The 20,340-nt window shown below is 45.7% G+C and overlaps 3 protein-coding genes across 5 annotated transcripts; 2 read left to right on the forward strand and 1 right to left on the reverse strand.

Annotated features, from left to right (window-relative positions):
• Nucleotides 1-185: 185 nt before the first annotated feature.
• LOC119267752 lies at nucleotides 186-2,020 on the forward strand. Its single transcript, XM_037549188.1, has 2 exons — nucleotides 186-1,009; nucleotides 1,166-2,020. Exons 1-2 carry the CDS (start codon nucleotides 392-394, stop codon nucleotides 1,745-1,747), a joined length of 1,200 nt encoding a protein of 399 aa, XP_037405085.1. The 5' UTR covers nucleotides 186-391; the 3' UTR covers nucleotides 1,748-2,020.
• Nucleotides 2,021-8,434: 6,414 nt separating this feature from the next.
• Nucleotides 8,435-13,214, reverse strand: LOC119267753. 2 transcript variants are annotated; one of them, XM_037549189.1, is made up of 12 exons: nucleotides 12,994-13,214; nucleotides 11,845-12,025; nucleotides 11,705-11,767; nucleotides 11,500-11,602; nucleotides 11,196-11,300; nucleotides 11,046-11,119; nucleotides 10,838-10,967; nucleotides 10,616-10,688; nucleotides 9,649-9,840; nucleotides 9,164-9,293; nucleotides 8,870-9,094; nucleotides 8,435-8,773 (listed from the first exon to the last, which is right to left on the reverse strand). In XM_037549189.1, exons 1-12 carry the CDS (start codon nucleotides 13,065-13,067, stop codon nucleotides 8,693-8,695), a joined length of 1,431 nt encoding a protein of 476 aa, XP_037405086.1. In that variant the 5' UTR covers nucleotides 13,068-13,214; the 3' UTR covers nucleotides 8,435-8,692. The 2 variants fall into 2 exon arrangements, with proteins under 2 accessions (XP_037405086.1, XP_037405087.1); XM_037549190.1 differs by having other exon boundaries at nucleotides 9,173-9,293; nucleotides 12,994-13,212.
• A 347-nt stretch (nucleotides 13,215-13,561) lies between these two features.
• Nucleotides 13,562-19,191, forward strand: LOC119267754 (tRNA(His) guanylyltransferase 1-like). 2 transcript variants are annotated; one of them, XM_037549192.1, is made up of 15 exons: nucleotides 13,562-13,863; nucleotides 14,247-14,391; nucleotides 14,755-14,886; nucleotides 15,061-15,105; nucleotides 15,227-15,396; nucleotides 16,019-16,104; nucleotides 16,187-16,294; nucleotides 16,663-16,792; nucleotides 16,936-17,035; nucleotides 17,132-17,263; nucleotides 17,568-17,612; nucleotides 17,693-17,862; nucleotides 18,146-18,231; nucleotides 18,321-18,428; nucleotides 18,953-19,191. In XM_037549192.1, exons 2-15 carry the CDS (start codon nucleotides 14,285-14,287, stop codon nucleotides 19,058-19,060), a joined length of 1,527 nt encoding a protein of 508 aa, XP_037405089.1. In that variant the 5' UTR covers nucleotides 13,562-13,863; nucleotides 14,247-14,284; the 3' UTR covers nucleotides 19,061-19,191. The 2 variants fall into 2 exon arrangements, with proteins under 2 accessions (XP_037405089.1, XP_037405090.1); XM_037549193.1 differs by having other exon boundaries at nucleotides 14,253-14,391.
• Nucleotides 19,192-20,340: the final 1,149 nt, after the last annotated feature.

Below are 20,340 nucleotides of genomic sequence, written 5' to 3' on the forward strand. Positions count from 1 at the left end.
GTCATGTGCGGTGCGAGCATAACGCAATCATCAGACCGACGTGTCGCCCGGACCCCACCAGCCCCCAACTGGCTGGCGGGGCAAAGAATTCCGCCGCGCGCGGGCCCCTCGGCCCCGCGCCGGGCCGGGCCACCGCAACAAAACCCCAAGCCCGACACCGGAAAACAACAAAGTGGCGGCGCCCATCCGTCCATCCATCCCCGGCTCCTCCCTCTCGTACGAGACAAGACAATCGCTCGCTCTCGCTCTCGCTCTCCCTCCCTCTCGCGCCACGCCACACCCACCAGGCCGACGGCTCAGGCCAATCCAAAAGGCCAGCGGCCGCCTAGCGAGCGCGCATCTCCCTCCTCCCCGTCTCATCTCTTGTTCCGCGCCACGCAGGCAGCCAGGCATGAGCTCCTTCTTGTCAGCGCCGCGGGACGCGGACGTCGTCCGGCAGGGCAGGAAGAAGGCGGACGAGCCGGCGGAGCGCGCCCCGGCGCTCGACCTGCTCGACGACTACTGGTTCTTCAGCAACTCCCTCGGCGGCAGCGGCGGCGGCAGGGACGACGCCGCCAAGGGGAGGACCAGGCCACCGCTGCTGCCCAAGTCGCCGTCCACGTCGTCTGGGCGGACGGCCAAGGCGCAAGGATCACGGAGGCTGCTCCGGACGCCGTCGCTCCCGGCGCCTCGCATCGGGATGGACCCCTCGTCGCCCAAGGACAACGAGCTGATAGTGGAGGAGGACGCTGGCTGTGGCGGCGATCAGCAGGAGGCCGAGGTGGAGGACGACGACATGAACTGGAGCAAGATTTACGAGGGCGTCCTGCGCACCAGGATCGCCGAGGAAGGCCGCGGGTCGTCGGCGCTCAACCGGGCGCCATCCATGCCGGTCACGTCGTCCGCAACCATTGGTGACGGCCACGGCCGCCGACCCGCCGGGGTCGCCGAGTCAACGCCGAGCATGCCCAGGCTCAGGCACTCGCACAGCACGCTCGAGAGGCACTACCGCTCGCACACGCCCACCAAGGTACGTTACCAGCTCCAATGCATCATAGGCATCCCATCATCGCCTTATCAGCAACCGATCGTGGATTGGATGATCGAGCGAATGCTCTGAGTCTGAGCTATGGAGCTCAGCTGCTACGTGTCCGACGAACTGACGTGCTGTTTACTTTCATTGCAGCCTGACCGGACGCCGAGGATGATAGGCGGTGGCAGCAGAGCGGAGCGTGGCCCGCCGCGGCGCGACCTCCGATCGTTAAGCGCGAACCAGCAGCCGGCCCTCGTCCGGGACAAGAGCAGCCTACAGGACAAGATGTGGAAGAGCTCGAGCGCGCTGGAGTCGATCGAGGTCCAGGGGTTCAAGGACCTGGGCTTCGTGTTCGACCAGGAGGAGCTGAGGGAGAGCCTGGCGGACGTCCTCCCGGGCCTCCGCGACGACAAGGCCAACAAGCCCCACAAGAGCTCCGGCTCCGTCTCCGGGTCCAGCAGCACCAGCGACAACGACGACTCGACCGTCAACAACGCCAACGGCATCGGCATCGGCGCCAGCAACAGCAACGCCGCGGGCAATGACGACGGCGACGGGGTCGTGCGGCGGCCGTACCTGTCGGAGGCGTGGCAGCACGGGGCGCGGTCGGCGCCCCCGACGGCGGCGGCGGCGATAAGGCTGCAGCAGGCGGACGCGAGGTCCGCGGCGGAGATGAAGGACCAGATTCGCATGTGGGCGCAGGCCGTCGCGTGCAACGTCCGACAAGAGTGTTAAATGGCCACCGCCGCCGCCGCCGTGTGTGTGTGTCTGTGCGCCTCCATGGCACACCTACGCTTCTTCTACACACTCCAGAGATGATGATCAAGATTTGAAACAATCACACTAGTACGACTACGCGCGACGATGATATGACACTCCGATTTTTGTTACTTCCGCCTCCGCCGAAGATCCGACATGGATGAATATACACTTAGGTAGCTGTTCTTCAGGTCTCTCCCTGGTTGATTTCTGAAATAAAAGCATGTGGAAATCATTGAGCCCTTTTGATCCAGCCATTGCTGCTCTTTCTTAGATTTAGCGTTAATTCTCTCCGTGTTTCCCACGGAGACTGAGAAGCGGTACCTCGGAACCAAAGAGATCCTAGGCCTCAACGACCCAGATGAGAGAATGGACGGTTGATGAAATTTCTGGTCACTCTCGCTACCGAATTTCCATCCACGTTGGAGGCGAGGCAGGTGCCAGCTCGAGTTATTTTGTCGCGGGTGACCGAAATGGAGTCCAAATCTTTCTTTCTCTTTCTTAGCTGGGGTTCCGTCCGCGCTCATGGCACGTACGTAGAGGTAGCAGACAATTTGGAAGTGAAGAAAATGCCGCTGGTACAAACTGCTTACACGCAACGCAGGATAAGTTTTTTTTTCCGAAAAGGGAGAATTCCCCGGTCTCTGCATCAGAAAGATGCATACGGCCATCTTATTAACCAAAAAAGCAGTGCGAACATGGTTTCAAGGTCTCTAAAAGTAATAAAAAGCAAAGAAAGCTCACACAGAGCCAAAAAGGGCTAGAAACATCCACTAGCCAAGAGAAGACGCCACAACCGGCTGGCTAAAACTAGGTAGGTAAACTACATGCCTATCCTATTACATGACCGCCATCCAAACCGGTTGAAAATATCTCGAGCTACCATCTCCCATCGGAAAGACCCAGTAACCAAATGCTCCCTGGCCTCCGGCTGGGTGAGTAGCGACCAGGTACGGATCAGAGCCGTAGTTCGAAATAAAACTTGCAAAAAATGGATACATGATATTCTGTTAAAAACCAAATCATTTCTGCAAGTCCAGATAGTCCACATCAAAGCACAAACTCCAACCCGAATGTGTCTCGCTAAGTTAGGCTCAATCCCATTAAACCATGTCCCAAATAACGCGTTAACAGAATTCGGTGGATTGATATTAAAAGTAATGTGGACCGTCTGCCAAAGTACTTTGGCCAACAGGCAATCAAATAAGAGGTGTTTGATTGCCTTATCCCGATCACAGAAACTGCACCTAGTAAGTCCTGTCCAATTACGCTTTATCAAGTTGTCTTTGGTTAAAATAACTTGTTTATGAACAAACCACATGAACACTTTTATTTTTAAAGGAATTTTGACCGCCCAAACATGCTTAGAGGTAGGAATGGAGTTCGAATTAATAACATCAATATACATTGATTTAACAGTGAATACTCCAGACTTAGTCAATTTCCAGCATAATTCATCGGGTTGTTGAGATAATTGGACCTCCATCAGTCTCCTAACTAAACGGAGCCAGTCGTCCCAACGATTGCCCGCTAGCGTCCGTCGAAACTGAATATTAAGGGGGATAGATTGAAATACCGAAGCAACAAACACTTCACGTCGTTGAACAATACGGTATAAAGATGGATATTGGATGGCCAAAGGTGTCTCGCCGAGCCAAGTATCCTCCCAGAAACGTGTACAAGAGTCGTTTCCAATAACAAACTTCATCCTATTAAAGAAAGATTGTTTGACTTTCATCAAACCTTTCCAGAAAGGTGAATCAGTCGGCCTGACTGTAACCTGGGACAAAGTTTTTGTCTGGAGGTACTTGGCATGAAGGATTTGAGCCCACATGGCATCATTCTCCGTTGAGAGCTTCCACAGCCACTTGCTAAGAAGGTATCTATTCTTAACTTCTAGATTCTCAATACCGAGACCTCCTTGGTCTTTCGGTCTACAGATGATATCCCACTTAGCAAGTCGATATTTTCGTTTAAGCTCATCACCCTGCCAAAAGAAACGCGATCGATAGAAGTCCAGTCTCTTCCTAACACCAACTGGGACCTCAAAGAACGATAGGAGAAACATGGGCATACTCGTGAGTACCGAATTAATCAGGATTAATCGGCCTCCGTATGACATAAGCTTACCCTTCCAACAACTCAGTTTCTTTTCAAATCGGTCCTCGATGCACTTCCACTCTTTGTTTGTCAGCCTACGATGGTGGATTGGAATACCCAGGTAAGAGAAAGGTAACTCTCCCAACTCGCATCCAAACAATTGCCTATAAGCGTCCTGTTCGTCTTTGGCTCTACCAAAACAGAACAGCTCGCTCTTATGAAAGTTAATCTTTAACTCGGTCAATTGTTCAAATAGGCATAATACAAGCTTCATATTTCTCGCCTTGGCCAAGTCATGCTCCATAAAGATAATTGTATCATCAGCGTACTGAAGGATGGATACACCTCCATCAACGAGATGAGGTATCAATCCACCTACTTGACCATTTTCCTTAGCTCTTCCTATCAAAATTGCTAACATGTCCACCACAATGTTAAACAGGATAGGGGACATCGGATCTCCTTGTCTGAGGTCTTTATGTGTCTGGAAGTAATGACCTATATCATCATTAACTTTAATTCCCACACTACCTTTTTGCGTAAAAGATTCAACCTGTCGGCGCCAGGCTTCATCAAAACCTTTCATACACAATGACTGTTGGAGGAATGGCCATTTGATCTTATCGTACGCTTTCTCGAAATCCACCTTAAAAATTACTCCATCTAATTTTTTGGAATGGATTTCATGGAGTGTTTCATGCAGGACGATCACCCCTTCAAGGATATTTCTGTCCGGCATGAAAGCAGTTTGGGACTGTTGCACCACAGAATGCGCAATCTGTGTGAGCCTATTAGTCCCTACCTTGGTGAAAATTTTGAAACTAACATTGAGGAGGCATATCGGCCTGAATTGCTCAATTCTCACAGCATCCGTTTTCTTGGGAAGCAGTGTGATAGTTCCAAAATTCAAGTGAAATAACTGAAGCTGTCCAGAAAACAGATCATGGAACATAGGTAGCAAATCCCCCTTAATAATGTGCCAACATTTTTTATAGAACTCTGCCGAGAATCCATCCGGTCCGGGAGCCTTATTGTTTTTCATCTGTGCAATAGCATCAAACACCTCCTTCTCTGAGAACGGGGCAACCAGAATATCATTTTCAGCAGCCGATAACTGAGGCACATCCTCAGTCCTGGACTCAACGAGGGATACACAATTATCCTCCGGAGATCCAAATAACTGCTTGTAATATTCGGTAATATATGTTTTTAGGTTATCCTGACCTAAAATAGTGCCCTCGTCTTGTTCAAGCTGAAAGATACGCTTCTTTCTGTGCTTACCATTAGCTATCAAATGAAAGAATTGAGTATTCGCGTCCCCTTGGACCACTTTGCGTACTTTAGCACGCAAAGCCCACTTCAATTCTTCTTCACGGAGCAGTTCTTTCAACCTCCTCTCCGCCTCACTTTTAACCTGAAGCTCCACAGGCAGTAAAATAGTGGATTCAGCCTTGATGTCCAGGGCCTGAATGAGAGAAAGGAGTCTATCCTTTTCAATCTTATACACACCACTGAGGTGCTTAGCCCAACCCCGTAAAAAACTTTTCAAATGCCTAATCTTATTCTGCCAACGCTCGATCGCAGTGTTGCCTCCTGCACCTCTAGCCCATTCCCTGGCAATCAAGTCCAAGAACCCCTCGCGTTCGAACCATGACATCTCGAAAGAAAAGGTGTTCTTGTTACCCACGTGGTTCGGCTCCCCTGAGTTCACGAACAAGGGTGTGTGATCGGATATTCCCCTCGAGAGAGCTCGCACCGTAACCAGAGGGAACTTTTGTTCCCACTCCACGCTCGCAAGAACTCGATCAAGTTTTTCATAAGTCGGGTTTGGCAGAGCATAAGCCCAGGTAAACTTTCTACCAGAAAGCTCTATCTTCCTCAGATCCAAGCTTTCAATAATGGTATTGAACATAAACGACCATCTGTCGTCAAAGTTATCATTATTCTTCTCCTCTCTCCTTCTGATGATATTGAAATCACCTCCAACTAAAATTAGAAGTTGTTCTGACCCACAGATTCGAACAAGGTCCGCCAGAAACTCCGGTTTAAGCTCGGGTTGTGCGGCACCATAAACCGCCACCAAAGCCCAGTTAAAACCATCTATCTTAGACCTAACTCGAAACTTCAGCGCCAAGTCACCCATCACTATACTTCGGACTTCAAGCGAATCGCATCTCACACCAAGTAAGATACCACCCGATCTTCCTCACGGAGGGAGGCAATGCCAATCGAAATCAATACCACCCACAAGAGAAGAAAGAAACCGGGGCGCAAAGTTTTCTCTACCAGTCTCCGATAGAGCAACAAAATCTAACTTCTGCTCTAGAGCTGCCTCAGCAAGGAACCTTCTTTTAGCCAAGTCCTTCAGATCTCTGCTATTCCAAAAGATTCCTCTCATAATTCATCATGGAATTTTTTAGTGATTCGAATCCTAGCACTCCTACGAACTGCGGAATCAGGATAGATCTTCCGTTTCCACTTATGTTTTGGTTTACTAGGCTCTGCCGCTCGGTCCTCATAACCGGGTTCACTTAAATTATCAGCATCATACTCGATGGGTACATCATCGTCCTCAGACACATGATTTGGAGGTGCTAGATCCGCACACATATTATCTAGCACTCTAACCCCTAACGCATCAATCTCATCATCATTCATCGGTTTAATTGCTGCAAGATTACGAATAGTCTCTAAGACACGTTCCGCCTCCAAATCTAACAGATCATTGACCGAATTAGTGATCTCACTATCCGTGGTACCTAGTGAAACTCCTAACTGGTTTGCATTATTTATAATCTCCTCATTAGAAAATGCAATAAAGAGTTAGATATGTTGACAGACATACCAGAAGATGATGCAGCCTCCTGAAGCTTGGCCGCCCTCATAGCGCACCGCTGCTGCATATCATCCACCTCCGGGAGCTCGTGGATGCGAGCACTCATCCGTCTCCCTGTCGAGACGGGATCCGAGATCCCGCCAAAAGCAACAACCTCCTCCCTAGTAAAACCTGGCGCCGAGTCCCTCAAAGGGTCAGCCGAGGATACCAGAGGAGGCGGCTGCGGGCTCCCAAGCCCCACAGACAGGTGCCCCACGCCGGGGTCCACTGCCATCGGTGCAGACAGAGAGGGGATGACGGGGGCCGCCTGCCCGCGCCCTCCTCCCGCCCCATCCGGTTGTGCAGACGGAAGAGCTGTCGGCGAAGAAGAGGCGGTCCTCCAGACCACCGGGGAAGAAGGAGGAGCCAGGGCCTCCTGCCCTAGCCCCTCCCCCAACGCAGCAGATGGCGCAGGTGTCGCCGCCTCCACCGGAGTAGCAGGAGCCGAGGCCACCTGCCTCGGGCTCCCTCCCCCGGCGTTGGCTGACCCCAACGTGACCGACGTCACCGGCGTCGGGATATGGAGGGGAGACGTCAAGGCCTCCTGCCCCGACCCCCCGCCCCCACCACCAGCTCACAGGTAGCAATCCGCGTCGGCGCCTCGACCACCAGAGGATGAAGGGAAAGAGAAGCGACCTCCGGCTCCCCCACCCCAACTCCAACCAGAGTCCTCGCCGATGAGGCCCTCACCAAGTGTCCAGAACCGCCAGCCCCCTCAAACTCCAACAGAGGTAGCGTGTGCTCAAACAAATCATCAGACTCTACCCGGTCACTCCAAAGTCTAGGTGGCGCTGATGCTGGTTCAAAGGACCCGAACCGCGACGAGATCATAGGCACCGATGGCGATGCTGCCGGCTCAACCCCGGTCCCCTCCCCGGGCAACTGAGCATCTGGGCGAGACCCGTTCGACCCCTCTCGTGTCGGCTCATCGGTCTGTGGCCCATTGGCTCCCGCCACCAACGAGGTCCGCTACTGCTAGTGGGCGAGTCAATAATGCAGCGCGTAGCGAGCGAGCAGCAGGAGGGCATGGCGACGCACACCTGGCTGCCCGCCCACCGGAACCCATGTGCACCAGCAGGCGACTCCAAAAACAATGTTCGGAATCTGGCCAGTTCGGCGTAAGTAGCGTGCCAGATCCAACCGGCATATGCAGCTGCGTTCATCAGGTGTCAGCTGATACCTTGATGGAGCAACTCCCGCCCGGCGACGATCGCGGCGGCCGGCTCGCTGTCTTCATTTTTCTTCTGCCCGATGAGCATCCATAGTAGTAGAATGCAAGGGGGTATCAGATGAGTCACTTGGTTCCCATTAAAACGATGCGATGTGCAAGCCGACAGCCACGTCTCCACAGTATCAACTAGGCTGGTTAGAAGGTAGAAATATGACTAGCAAATCTACATACAGCCTGTTTGGTAAATACTTGGGTAAAGAATGGGAGTTTGCACAAGGGTGTTTATGAAAGGATTAGACATGGGAAGTAGATTTTTACTCCCATTTCCTTGTTTGGCATATGATGGGAATTGGCATGGGATAGAACTCTGCTCACGAATTAACAAGGTACCCCCTGGGAAGAAATTGGTGGGAATTGGCTTTCTCAACTCCCAGTCCCCTTCCCACTTAAACTCCCATTTCCTCTAATTAAACAGTGGATTTTTAATCTTCTTACCCCTCAACTCCCATTTCCCGTCTCTAATTCCCCTGAACCAAACACGCTGATAATGTATATTCAGTACAAGTCTATGCTGCAAAAAGTTCATCAAGTGGCGTTGAGACTTGAGAGTGCTGGGGACTACGCTATACATGGGCTGCGAATACTACTGTCAGCCACCCATCAGGTACCCAAAAAATGAGCCTACAATTCACCCTAGACATACTACTTGTGCCAGTAAATCAGGGCGTAGGTTCCGTGCTCTCCAGCAGCAGGCATTTCAGTAGGTTGGTTCAAATCACTTGGCAGGAATGCTACCACTGCCAGCAGGCCTTTTCAGCATTGCACCTTGCAGGAGATACGACGCCTTGTTTCGGACCTGCACCCAACAAACAATATGCTCATGAGCAATATATAGGAAAGGAAAAAAAGGATGCATCAGCTCAAACAAAGCAAAAAAGGCAGGCTTTGGCACCTTCGAAGCGTAGAACCTCCAGTCCGTGCATCCTATCTGGGTCGAGCAGTTCCGTAGAAAATTACGCCAAGCGTCGATTATTGCGGTCTTGTTTCTGAACGCGTCGCTAGAGAAGAGCAGGTTGTCCACCAAAACTATGTGCATGTAGAGCACAAAGAAATTGCATTCTTTCTCCTTCACATTTATCGATGTGACCGACTTCAGGATCCTTTCAACATTCGCCACCTAAATATGCAGGATATGCAGTCAGCGCCACTAGCCACAAGGCGATTCATACAGAGAACACATGCTCACCATGCTTACTTTAAGGCCGAAGCTATTTTTGAGCAACTGAAGGGCCAGCTCGCTCCTTAGGAATTTGCTATGGTCGTTGGTTCCGGTAATGCAGTCAACAAGCCTTAAACAATTAAGATCCATGTTGACCCTACAATGTTATGAAACCGAATTCAGAGAGGCAAACACCCTAAGTGGAAAAACCATGGGACCGACTCGAGGAAGCTTCTTTAATTAACACAATAAATACAATTAGCTGATAATGTACAGGCAACATAACTGCCTTTACATGCCATGGATGCAAGAAATTAGCACAAATGGAGCAAACGAGATTCATTGATGATACACAGTACTTGTCAAGAAGCAGTCATTGCTAGCGAGTGTGAAACTTATCTATTCAGGACCCAGTTTAAGTACTCCAGCATTTCTCTGATTGGACATGTATATTATGGTCAAAACAATACTATGGGCTACAAATTTATAATAGGCATCACTGAATCTTTTACCTCTTAGAAATTGACTCAGCAACCATCAGACAGCTACTTTCCCATTCACTCGTATTGAAGTACGAGATGAGTGAATTCAGGCAATCTCCCAAAATAAGCAGCAGCCCTTCAAGTCGACGGTCCAAAAAGAGGGAAATAACAATAACAAGGACATCTTGCGCTTCCGAAGGTGAGAAGATAGAATGCATTTTTCTGTAAATAAAAAATAGACCATTAAAACATAAAGGATGATATCACTATTTCAAATATTTGCTAACATCACAGTGTTTCAAAATTCTCCAAGGATTAAATGAACTATAACAAACGCCAGTTTAGAAGAAATAAATCACTGTTATACATTATGGAACAGTACACCTATACATGTTATCATGACTACAATAGTGACAATTGATAAATTCCCCTCAAGGCAGAGATTTTCATCATACTGGGAATTGGAAGTGTTGAAGTGATATGTGGATTGTCTAGCCCTTTCCATTAGTTCGGACTTTTGGTTGTGTTGGCCAGTGCATGAAGCTTAACATGGTATCGGAGCTAAGGTCTTGAGTTCAAATCCTGGCTTCCACAATTTATCTAAAAATTGCTGCTGCCCCCCTTTATGTCCACGTATAGGCCTCTTGAGCCATACCTCTGAGTCCACCCACGTTGTTGACTTTCCAAGCACACGTGAGAGGGGTGTTGAAGTGTATATGTGCATTATCTAGCCCTTTCCATTAGTTCAGACTTTTGGTTGCGTTGGCTAGTGCATGAAGCTTAACAGAAAAAAAATACAACACAGGCAAAAATAAAATAAATAGATACATTATCCTAGACATTCTGTTGCAAAACTATGCCGTGAAAATCTTGAATTTCATAGGCAAATGGAATGTTATAGTGAATAGCTTTACATAGGCAGTTTCATCTTAGGTTTTGTATAAGTGAATCACAAGCAAAAAACAGCTATACTCTGTGTATCAGACAATCCAGTTACCTAATTTTGCAGCAAGCAGATACAACTCTTAACCATGCAGTGATGTTTTGAGGTGGACCACCATCTGAAGTGTCTGGCCATGAATGAAAAAATAGTTAAGAAATGGAGATGGAATTTCCAGAATGTTCACCATCACAAGTATGAAATTAAAGACTCAAAAACATGTGTTGTGCATAAGTGATAACTGATTAAGAAAGGAAGAAAATTATGTATGGAACCAACCTGCAACCGCAATTTCAGAGGTGCAAGTTTTAGTGCAAGGAGCATCATGTAGGTATCCATAGTTGAGTATAGCACCCATAAGAATAGAGTAGCTTGGGAAGTATCCAAAGTTTACCAATGGTTTATCATCCTGTAATCAATCTGAAATTATGTACAGAAGCCAAAGGCAGAACACAAAAACACAAAAGAAAACTGATTATGCAGTTACCTCATTTAGGGAAAGGAGACTATCCCAAAATTCAGATGCAGAATCTTGCAACTTCTTATTGGATGAGTACAGCACTGGTGGCTAATGGTGGTAAGCATACAAGGCAATCTAAAAGAACAATTTTGAACTGAGCTAAGCATAGATCCTTACACTTGGTTAGCACCCATGATGCTATAGAGTCTTCAACAGAACCATATAGGAGTACCAACTTCAAAAGCCATCCATTGATCAGCATGCCTTCTAAAAAGCCCTCTCCTACATAAATAACATTAAGAAGTTGCTTACATTATCTGCAAGAGGAAAAACCAAAACCTGAAAGCAAACATAACTAGATACAAAAAAGAACAGTCATGGTGGCACAATGAGAAACAGAAGGGTTAAATCAAACACAAGCAAAGCAATAGTGTCCACACTTAGTCAAATAAGAGAATTAAGCGCGCATAACAAAACTAACCTCGTTCAATTTCTAGATCAAAACCTAACTGCTTATCTCCACAGAATGATTGCAAAAGTTGGCAATTTTCAACTCCCGTGCCATTAAGACCTGAGGGTGATTTCTGCAAGTACAGTTCATGAAGATACTTTAGTAGTAGAAACTAGAAAAATAAAAACAGAACCTAGCATTGAAGATAAACTGAACAAATTTAGGGCCATTTGACCTGACAGCCGAAAACTTGCTGGCCCCATTGGGGTACATCCTCTCCAGGATCCATCGCTTTCGCCTTCAAGTAAAGTAAGCTATATATTAAAAAAAAAACGGGTGCGATCTAGAAGGACATATGGTTTGTTTGACAATTACCTTCTCCTCACACTCCTCCACAAATTTGCAGAAGTCAATCTCCTTCCTGACCTGCTTGTCTTCATCATCTGAATTGTCTCCTTTGGGGCGACCCTTAGACTTAGCAGCAGAAGCTTTGAGCTCATCCTTACCGGAATTAAAGTAATCTTCTACGAGATCATCCAGCTCAATAACCTTCTTCCTGCAATGGACACTGACTTTGATCAATAATAGCTAAATTGCTAGAATGGCCGTATCATTGATAGGTTAAACCCGAATTGCATACCACAGGGCCAGATGACTCCGGTGGTAAAATTTCACCAAGCATTCTCCCAGATAAAGACACATTAAACTTAAACAAGCTTTTGCTCTGTCATTTACACCACAAAATAGTTGGGCACTGGATTTGTTCACAATACGTCCAATTTGCCTTTTATCAAGCTTATTAGTTCATCATTTCTTCCCCGTGACTAGAGATTTTCCTCTGATTTTACAGGTTGCTGCCTCTAATGCGAGTGCTACTAAAAAGCAGTGTGACCGGTCGATCATCCGATACTGATTTATTTGTTCACAAGACATCTGATTTTCATTTTCTCAAGCTTAGTCCATCGTTTGCTTCTACTGGTGATTTTAGGGTTTAACAATTTTATTAGAGGCTGATGCTATCAAATTAGAATTTCCATGTAATGTGAGTGCTACTGAAAAGCGGCGTGACCAGTCGATCATCTGGTACTGATTTATTTGTACACAAGACATCTGATTTTCATTTTCTCAAGCTTAGTCCATCGTTTCCTTTTCTGTGGCTAGAGATTTTCCCACCACTACTAGTTGCTTCGATGATCCAGGCTGCTGCCTCTGATGCTACTGCTACTGGTGCCACCCTCCTAACACCGCGACAGATGGGTCAATCAACACCAACATACTCAATCATGGAAATTCTCATTTGATAGCATCAGCCTCTAATAAAAGTGTTAAACCCTAAAATCACCCAGTAGAAGGAAACGCCCGCGGCAACAAGATAATCCACGCCCCTAGTGCTGAAAACCTCAGCAAGTGCGCCATGTTCATACGAAATCAAATCTAATCGAACCACGCCATCCACGCCGCCGAAACCTACCGGCGGAAATTGAAAACGAGACCGGAATGGATTCGAAGGGGGGAGGAAAGTACCTCTTGGCGGGGCGGCGGACGGTGAGGAGGGGGTCGTTATCCCCCTCGAAGTCGAGGGGATCGTCAATCTTCATCCCACCGGGACCAGGGCGAGCAGCGGCCTCTCTCCCTCGCACGCTCGTGTCTCCCGCGGGATGGATTTGGGGGAGATGGGTCTGCGTTGCCGCCCTCCCAAACCTTCTTTGTCTGCGAACGAGGTGCCGTCCGTGGCTGCTCCCTCTCTCTCTCCGCTTTGTCTGCGAAGCTGCAACAGACCAGCATGGGCACCTGCAACGGAGGCCCAGCCCACGGCCCAGCTAGACTGCGACCTGATGAGTAGGTCCTCCTCTGTTTCTGAGATTCAGATAAAAAAGGGAGATTTGATGATAACCCCCCCAGTTCATGTCACTTTGATCATAACCCCCCCTTTGTGTCACTGACATGTGGGACCAGACCCCACATGTCAGTGACACAAAGGGGGGGTTATGATCAATCCCACATGTCAGTGACACAAAGGGGGGGTTATGATCAAAGTGACATGAACTGGGGGGGTTATCATCAATTATTCCGATAAAAAAGACTGCTGCAAGTTCAGATAGTAGGTCCTCCCGACATCGCCGACCACCGCCGCCGGCCTCCCCGCTTTCTTCGGCTGCCAGCGTGAAGGCGCGCGCCTCGCCCGTCGCGGCTCCTCTCCGGTGGTTGCCAGCGTTCCCCGCCCTCCCGCAGCAGCTATAGAGTTCCTGCCCCAGCCTCCTCTCTCTCTGAATCGATCCAAGACCACCGGTCAGTGACCGGCACGGACACCGACTCCAGACTCCAGATTCGAAGCGCTCTAGACCGGCCGCCGGCCGCCGGCCTCCACTGCCCCGGCAAGGTTGACACGGTTAGGTACGTCTGCATGCCAAGTTGCAATGCCCTGTTCTTTTTTCATGCGTCCGCACGACAACTGTAATGTATAACCAATAACGGAGCAACGGAAATTCAATGCTCAGCGTTCAAACAGAAAGAGCAAAAGCATGGCAATGTCCTATTGCTGATTCCTAGCGTCAATTCGCCGATGTCCCCGTGTTTACTCTTAACTTCCTGTATGTATCGGTAGGGTGGGTGTTTGACAGGAGTAATATCAACTTTACTAGTACAATCCCACTTTCACAATGTCACCAGGGCACTTAGCTAGTTTATGATAGCAAGTGTACAAAAACTGGCAACCCAATGCAGATTTCACTCAAGTTCAAAAATCTATACCGCCACTTTACTATGATTTTCTGTAGGTGCAGCTCCAAGAACACGTTTCTTGTAGCGTCAGGTGATGGCAAACAGCGAGTATGAGTATGTGAAGAGGGAGTTCGAGTTCGACCGCCGCCTCCCGGCCTCCAACTGGATCGTTGTCCGCATCGATGGCTGCCATTTCCACCGGTATAATTCATCTCTTCCCCCTAAAAGGGTAATAGGAAACCAGTTTATATGTACGTTTCTTAATTTTATTCCACAACCCTGTTAACTGATTGCTGCTTTCTATAATAGACTGGTTGCTCTCATTTTACTTTGCTCACTTCCTAGCTGTACACTGATATGGTCACTAGGTTAAGCAACTGCATCGACCATCTTGTCATCTTAATTCTTGCTCTAGTTCATGCACCGATATCTTTTGCTTGAGTTTTTTGTGATGATAAACATATGGGAAACATGCATATGGGGATCACTCTTGCTCCAGATTAGAAATATTTATCTTTGTTGTTTTTTCCAGTTGTCCACTAATTTCAGTTTTCTTTTTGTTAGATTCTCGAAGATACATGCCTTTGAGAAACCAAATGATGAGAATGCTTTAAGATTGATGAATGCTTGTGCCACCTCTATGCTTGAGAAGTTCCCTGATATAGTGTTTGCTTATGGTGTTAGCGATGAGTACAGGTATAACATTTTTTGAAGTTAGACTTACAAAATTGTATGAAATTTATATGCAAATACCATTGTGAATGCAGACTCTTTTTTTAATTGTGCAGGTCCCGTTCTTCCTATTTGAAAGAGTTCTGTTCATTCTTTGGATAATAATCTATGTGTGTTATCTTTCTGTTTGCTTTGCAGTTTTGTTTTCAGAGAGGAAACAGAATTCTATCAAAGGCGAGAAAGGTACCTACCTTATTTGATCTGTTCATTCCTTCACTATTAGGATACTGCCATGCCCAGAACGGTTTGAACTATTCTATTATAAAATCTCATCATGTTATTGACTCTCTACCAATACGTGCAGCAAAATTCTGTCTTTATGTGTTTCTTACTTCACATCTTTGTACGGGATGAAGTGGAAAGATTTCTTTCCTAATAAAGATTTGAGGGAGCCTCCCTATTTTGATGGGCGAGTTGTATGCTATCCAAATATGAAAACCATTCATGATTATTTGGCATGGAGGCAAGTGGACTGTAAGCTTCTTAAACTACAGTCGACATTTTTCCAGTACAAATAATCATATTCTTATGTTGTGCAATTATGTGTGTTGATGTTCTCTACAATAAAATCATGTTTCCACTCAAAAACAATAAAATCATGTCATGTATGTTATTAACCAAAAGTTCTCGAAACTACGAAGCTTCAGCAACATTAACTAAACATAGGAATATGGTGTATGTATGTGTCACTTCAGTGAGATTTCTATGTCCGGTTTTGCTTCGCTACTTAAGTGCTCCCATTTAAATGCACATGCAAGCCATCCACATGATTTAGCAACCCTTTCACTTTCTTCCACTTCCCAGTTCCCACCACATGCAAGCCCTCATGAAGCACATACAAGCCCTCCGCGTCATCAATTTTTATTTTTTACTTTTTTTCAGCAACAAATAATTGAACTTGAATGCCACAAGTCAATATAGGCAATATAACATGCATCCACCCTCTATTTACCTCTAGGTTTGCTACCATTCATATGGCAAAAATCTCATATATTCTAATTACATTCTATAAATTTCCGCAGCAACGCGTGGGGTGTTATCTAGTTTTAATTAATGGGTGAAGATTAACATATTTAATGTTATGCGTGCCTTTCAGGTCATATAAATAATCATTATAATACATGCTTCTGGATGTTGGTGAAGTCTGGAAAAACTGAAAAAGAGGCACAACAAACATTGAAGGTCATCTAAATTATCTAGGGTTAGAGGTGTCTTTTTGTAGCATTTGTATAAATCGTCTCTTTAACCGTCTATTTTCTTGTAGGGAACATTTTCTAAGGACAAGAATGAGTTGCTTTCTCAACAGTTCCAAGTCAACTATGAGGATGAACCGGCTATGTTCCGGAAAGGATCAAGTGTTTATCGAGATAAGGTAACACTGTCAGGCATTCAAAAGTTCATTATTATTGATGTTCGTGCTCATTCTCAGTGAAGTACTTACATCGCACAAAACATTATTTGCATGATACATCAAATGGCGATGATAGCTTCTAGTCATATTTTGCGCCAGAGATATTCATGCATTTCTGATTTCTCTTCTGGTTTTATTTTGCATATAAACATTTTGCTGTACGTTAGTTTGCTTGGATAATTGAAGCACCTTAGTTGCCATTTAATGCCATTTCCTTGTCTGATATTGATCAAAGGTTATGATGACCAATCAAGTGTGCAGACCGTATACTGCATTTCTTTTGTGGGTCTGATTGTTGACTAATGTTAGGGTTCTACATGTTTCTGTAGGTAGAAACAAAGGTGAAAACAGATGACTACGGGAATCCCATAAAAAGAATCCGGCTGGCAATTACAGTGTCAAATTTAGATATCATAGGACCTGAGTTTTGGGAAAAACATCAATACATTCTTCAAGAAGGTTAGTTGAATCATTCTAGTTATAGGTATGCTTCCAGTCCAGCTCCTGCCAACTTTTGTTTTAGCTGGACTGGAAGTTTACCTAAAGCTCCTGTCAACTTTGGATATATACATCATTAGTCTAATTGTGTGTCGGGGAAAAAGGGAAATATAGATACGAGTATGTGAAGAAGTTCGACGACATCCACAGGCTTCCATGTTGTAATTGGATCGTTGTTCGTATCAGCGCCTGCCAATTTGACCAGTGAGGACCCTACTTTCATATTTAAATACATGCGGCAATACATCTAGATACTTATGTTGTCTTACTTACAAGGAGAATTCAATTTCTTTTCCCTAGATTCTCGCTGATCCATTCATTTGACAAGCCAAATGATGAGACTGCTTTAAGTTTGATGAACGCTTCTGCTTCTTTGATGATGGAGCAATTCCCTGGTATTATCTTTGGTTATGGTTTTAGCAACGAGTACAGGTATGATATGCCCGTGCAACATATCTGTTTTTGTATGGAGAGAACTTTGAAAAATACAAAGAAAACAAGGATATATTTTTCCACATAGCACAATTTTTCCTCCTCCTATCAGCAGAAGTGAATTGAATTGAATACATTGGCAATATAAGTATCATGTTAAAACTGTAAGCAAAGTGAACCATCCAACAAAAGCTTAGATATGATGCATTCAATTTAGACAGGTGTTTTTTGGTTTGTTTGATGGCAAACCTGAAAATTTGTTGCAAATGATCATTTTAATTAATTTATTTATTTATTGTTGCAGCTTTGTGTTCCAGGAGAACACTGAATTGTACCAGAGAAATGAGAGGTAGTTATTAGTTTCAGAATTCCTGTAGTGTGCTTTTCAACTGGTCAAGTCTTCGATAAATTATGCAACTTCTTTTGCAGATTAATCCTTTCTTCATGTTCATCATGCTTCACTTCCTTTTACATGATGAAGTGGAAAGAATATTTCCCCAGTAAAGAATTAGTGCAGCCACCTAAGTTTGAAGCAGAAGTTCTCTGTTACCCAAAACCAAAGATCGTTTGTGATTATTTGTCCTGGAGGCAAGCAGAATGTGAGTTATTCCTCCTAACATAGCATATCTTTAACTAACTGAAAATGTCAATGAACTTGTCAATGACAGTTCAGCATGAAATATGTGAATTTATATGTTGTCTGCAGCAGTATGAATGCATTAAATTTGGTGCTTGTATAGCTCTATGCTGTGATGAATACTTATCAGTGTCCAAGTATCTTTTTCTTCAACGATATTCTGTTGCAGGGGGTTGACTCTTCTAGTAGTTAGAACGAACCATAAGAAGAAAATGAGCTGACTTGTTCTACACGCTAATTTGCAGGTCACAACAGGAACCAATACAATACATGCTTTTGGATGTTAGTGAAATCTGGAGAAGAGGAAAACAAAGCTAATGAGATACTAAAGGTCTTCTTTCATCATTTAAATATTTTTTCAATTATCCTAATTAATTCTTTAGTTATCTTTTGTCCCTAACTCTTTAATATTCTCTGAAGGGAACATTATCAAAGGATAAGAACGAGTTGCTTTTTCAGCGATTTCAAATGAACTACAACAATGAACCCGCTATGTTCCGAAAGGGTTCATGTACTTATCGTCAAAAGGTATCTTGTGCATCATTCATGAATAATTTTCACCAATAATGTTGTTTGTGCTGCAATTGTTATGAGGCAAACCAAAATGACAGTATAGTGATGCTTAAGAAGCAAGACTGACATCACATAAAGGATCAAAGTAATTTTTCGGTAACTATAACTGAAGAAATGTTCTGGCATTTCGGCCCTTATCCGCAGTTTGTTAAAAAAACAAGGCCATGTTGCCTGAAAAAGAACTGCATCTGAGATATGCATGGATACATTTTCCAACTGATACTGATCATGAGCAACTTCTTAAACCATTGCATCTGCATGAATAAAGTAATAGTAAAGCAATACTGTCCAACAGGCTAAAAATCACCCAAATTTATAAAGCATGCATGTCTTACTCTTAAGTGATTAGGTGGAAGTGCTGCCATCATATGAGGAGAATTTTTTTCCTTCTTTTTTTGGCGTGCTTTGGAGCAGAAGATGATTCTCAGATCACATCCGAGTTCCTTTCTTTGCTAACGGCTCGCTGCAAATGGCTGCAGGTGAAAGTGAGCGGAGACGTCGTGAGAGATGGGTGGGATGTGGCAGTGACCCACGTTGACATGAGGCCTGACTTCTGGAGAAAGCATATGTCTATTTTCGACAAATGATGATATGGATGTACTTATTCTAGGCCGATTTGTAGCTCTCATCATCCTCTGGAATTTTATCTAGAAACATCACGGTTTTGTAGATTGTGGTCTGAGGAATCAACGGGGGGAGAGAGTCCCCACCTTATCTACCGGTTTTATAAGCACTGTACTAGGTACCCTGAACACCTACATAACTAACTGTTTTATACTTACTCAAGCCTGACCCAAATGGTCAAAGGACTTGGCAGCAACCTTATCTACCGGTGCCCTGAAACGGTTACACCATAACTCGAAATCGGAACAAATGTTTGTAATTGTTAGCCGGCTGTCATGGTCTTCATTCCTAAATACGGCAGCATTTCTGGAGCCCCAGAGGACTTCTGGTCAGAAGCAGGGGTCTAGCCCAGGAGGAGCATCAGCTAGCCCGAGGTCTTGCAATCTTGGCGTCGTGGTGAGACCTAGCTGCAGCCACACATTTGAAGCTTTTGGCAGGTGATGAAGAGATGCGGCGTGTCTTCAGTTGGGCAAGAACATCGTGGACAGTTAGCATCAGTGCTGATTCAAGTGGAAGTATCCACGTACATACGTGTATGTCATACTATGTATACAGCATAGCGAGCGACTTGTTTGATCCCGAAAACCAAACATGGACCGTCTTTCTTTAGCCAAAACTTGTCAGCCCAGGAATGATAAGCGGCCATCGGTGGGTTGCAATGGTTGGCTAACCGAACAGCACGTAAATGGTCCTTGGCGTTCACCGAATTGCTTGGCCAGAACACACTTATATTCTGCAGGTTTCCTCCCAGCCCCAGTCAATGCCTGGAGCAACTAGTTAACGAGCGCTCCTTCGGGAGCCTCGCAACGATCAGCGCCACTTGGCGCGCTCTCAGCCATTCGCCACGTGTCGCGCTCTGGACGCTCCCTTTGAATTTTGTTTTTTTTTTATTTTTCCGCACGCGTTTTCGGCTTTTTAAACGGTTTTTTTCGGATTTTTTCGACGTTTTGGTTTTTCCCCGGTCTTTCTTAGCTTTTCGATCAAAAAAAATTCGAATTTTTTTCGAGAAAAAACGTGTTTTCTTTTTCTTTCTTTCGTGAAAGTCACGGTTTTTCTTCCATGAGAGGCACGGTTGTGTTTTAACGAGAGTCATGACCGTGCCTCTCGGAAACAAAAAAAACGCGTTTTCTGTTTTTTTCTTTCGCGAGAGTCACGGTTTTGCTTTCGCGAGAGTCACGGCCGTGCCTCTCCAAAAGGGAAAAACAAAACGCATTTTCTGTTTTTTTTTTCGTTCGTGAGAGTC

This window comes from Triticum dicoccoides, chromosome 3A (genome assembly GCF_002162155.2).
Source record: "Triticum dicoccoides isolate Atlit2015 ecotype Zavitan chromosome 3A, WEW_v2.0, whole genome shotgun sequence".
Lineage (NCBI taxonomy): Eukaryota > Viridiplantae > Streptophyta > Magnoliopsida > Poales > Poaceae > Triticum > Triticum dicoccoides.

Bases quoted from the DNA above. Each gene is read 5' to 3' on its own strand.
- LOC119267754 (XM_037549192.1), top strand. From the start codon at position 14,285: ATGGCAAACAGCGAGTATGAGTATGTGAAGAGGGAGTTCGAGTTCGAC. The intron at 15,397-16,018 runs GTAAGCTTCTTA...CGTGCCTTTCAG, and splicing joins GGCATGGAGGCAAGTGGACT to GTCATATAAATAATCATTAT. The intron at 17,863-18,145 runs GTGAGTTATTCC...GCTAATTTGCAG, and splicing joins GTCCTGGAGGCAAGCAGAAT to GTCACAACAGGAACCAATAC.
- LOC119267753 (XM_037549189.1), bottom strand. From the start codon at position 13,067: ATGAAGATTGACGATCCCCTCGACTTCGAGGGGGATAACGACCCCCTC. The intron at 11,301-11,499 runs GTTAGTTTTGTT...TTATTTATGTAG, and splicing joins TGATCTAGAAATTGAACGAG to GAGAGGGCTTTTTAGAAGGC. The intron at 11,120-11,195 runs GTAAGGATCTAT...ATTAGCCACCAG, and splicing joins ATCATGGGTGCTAACCAAGT to TGCTGTACTCATCCAATAAG.
- LOC119267752 (XM_037549188.1), top strand. From the start codon at position 392: ATGAGCTCCTTCTTGTCAGCGCCGCGGGACGCGGACGTCGTCCGGCAG. The intron at 1,010-1,165 runs GTACGTTACCAG...CTTTCATTGCAG, and splicing joins GCTCGCACACGCCCACCAAG to CCTGACCGGACGCCGAGGAT.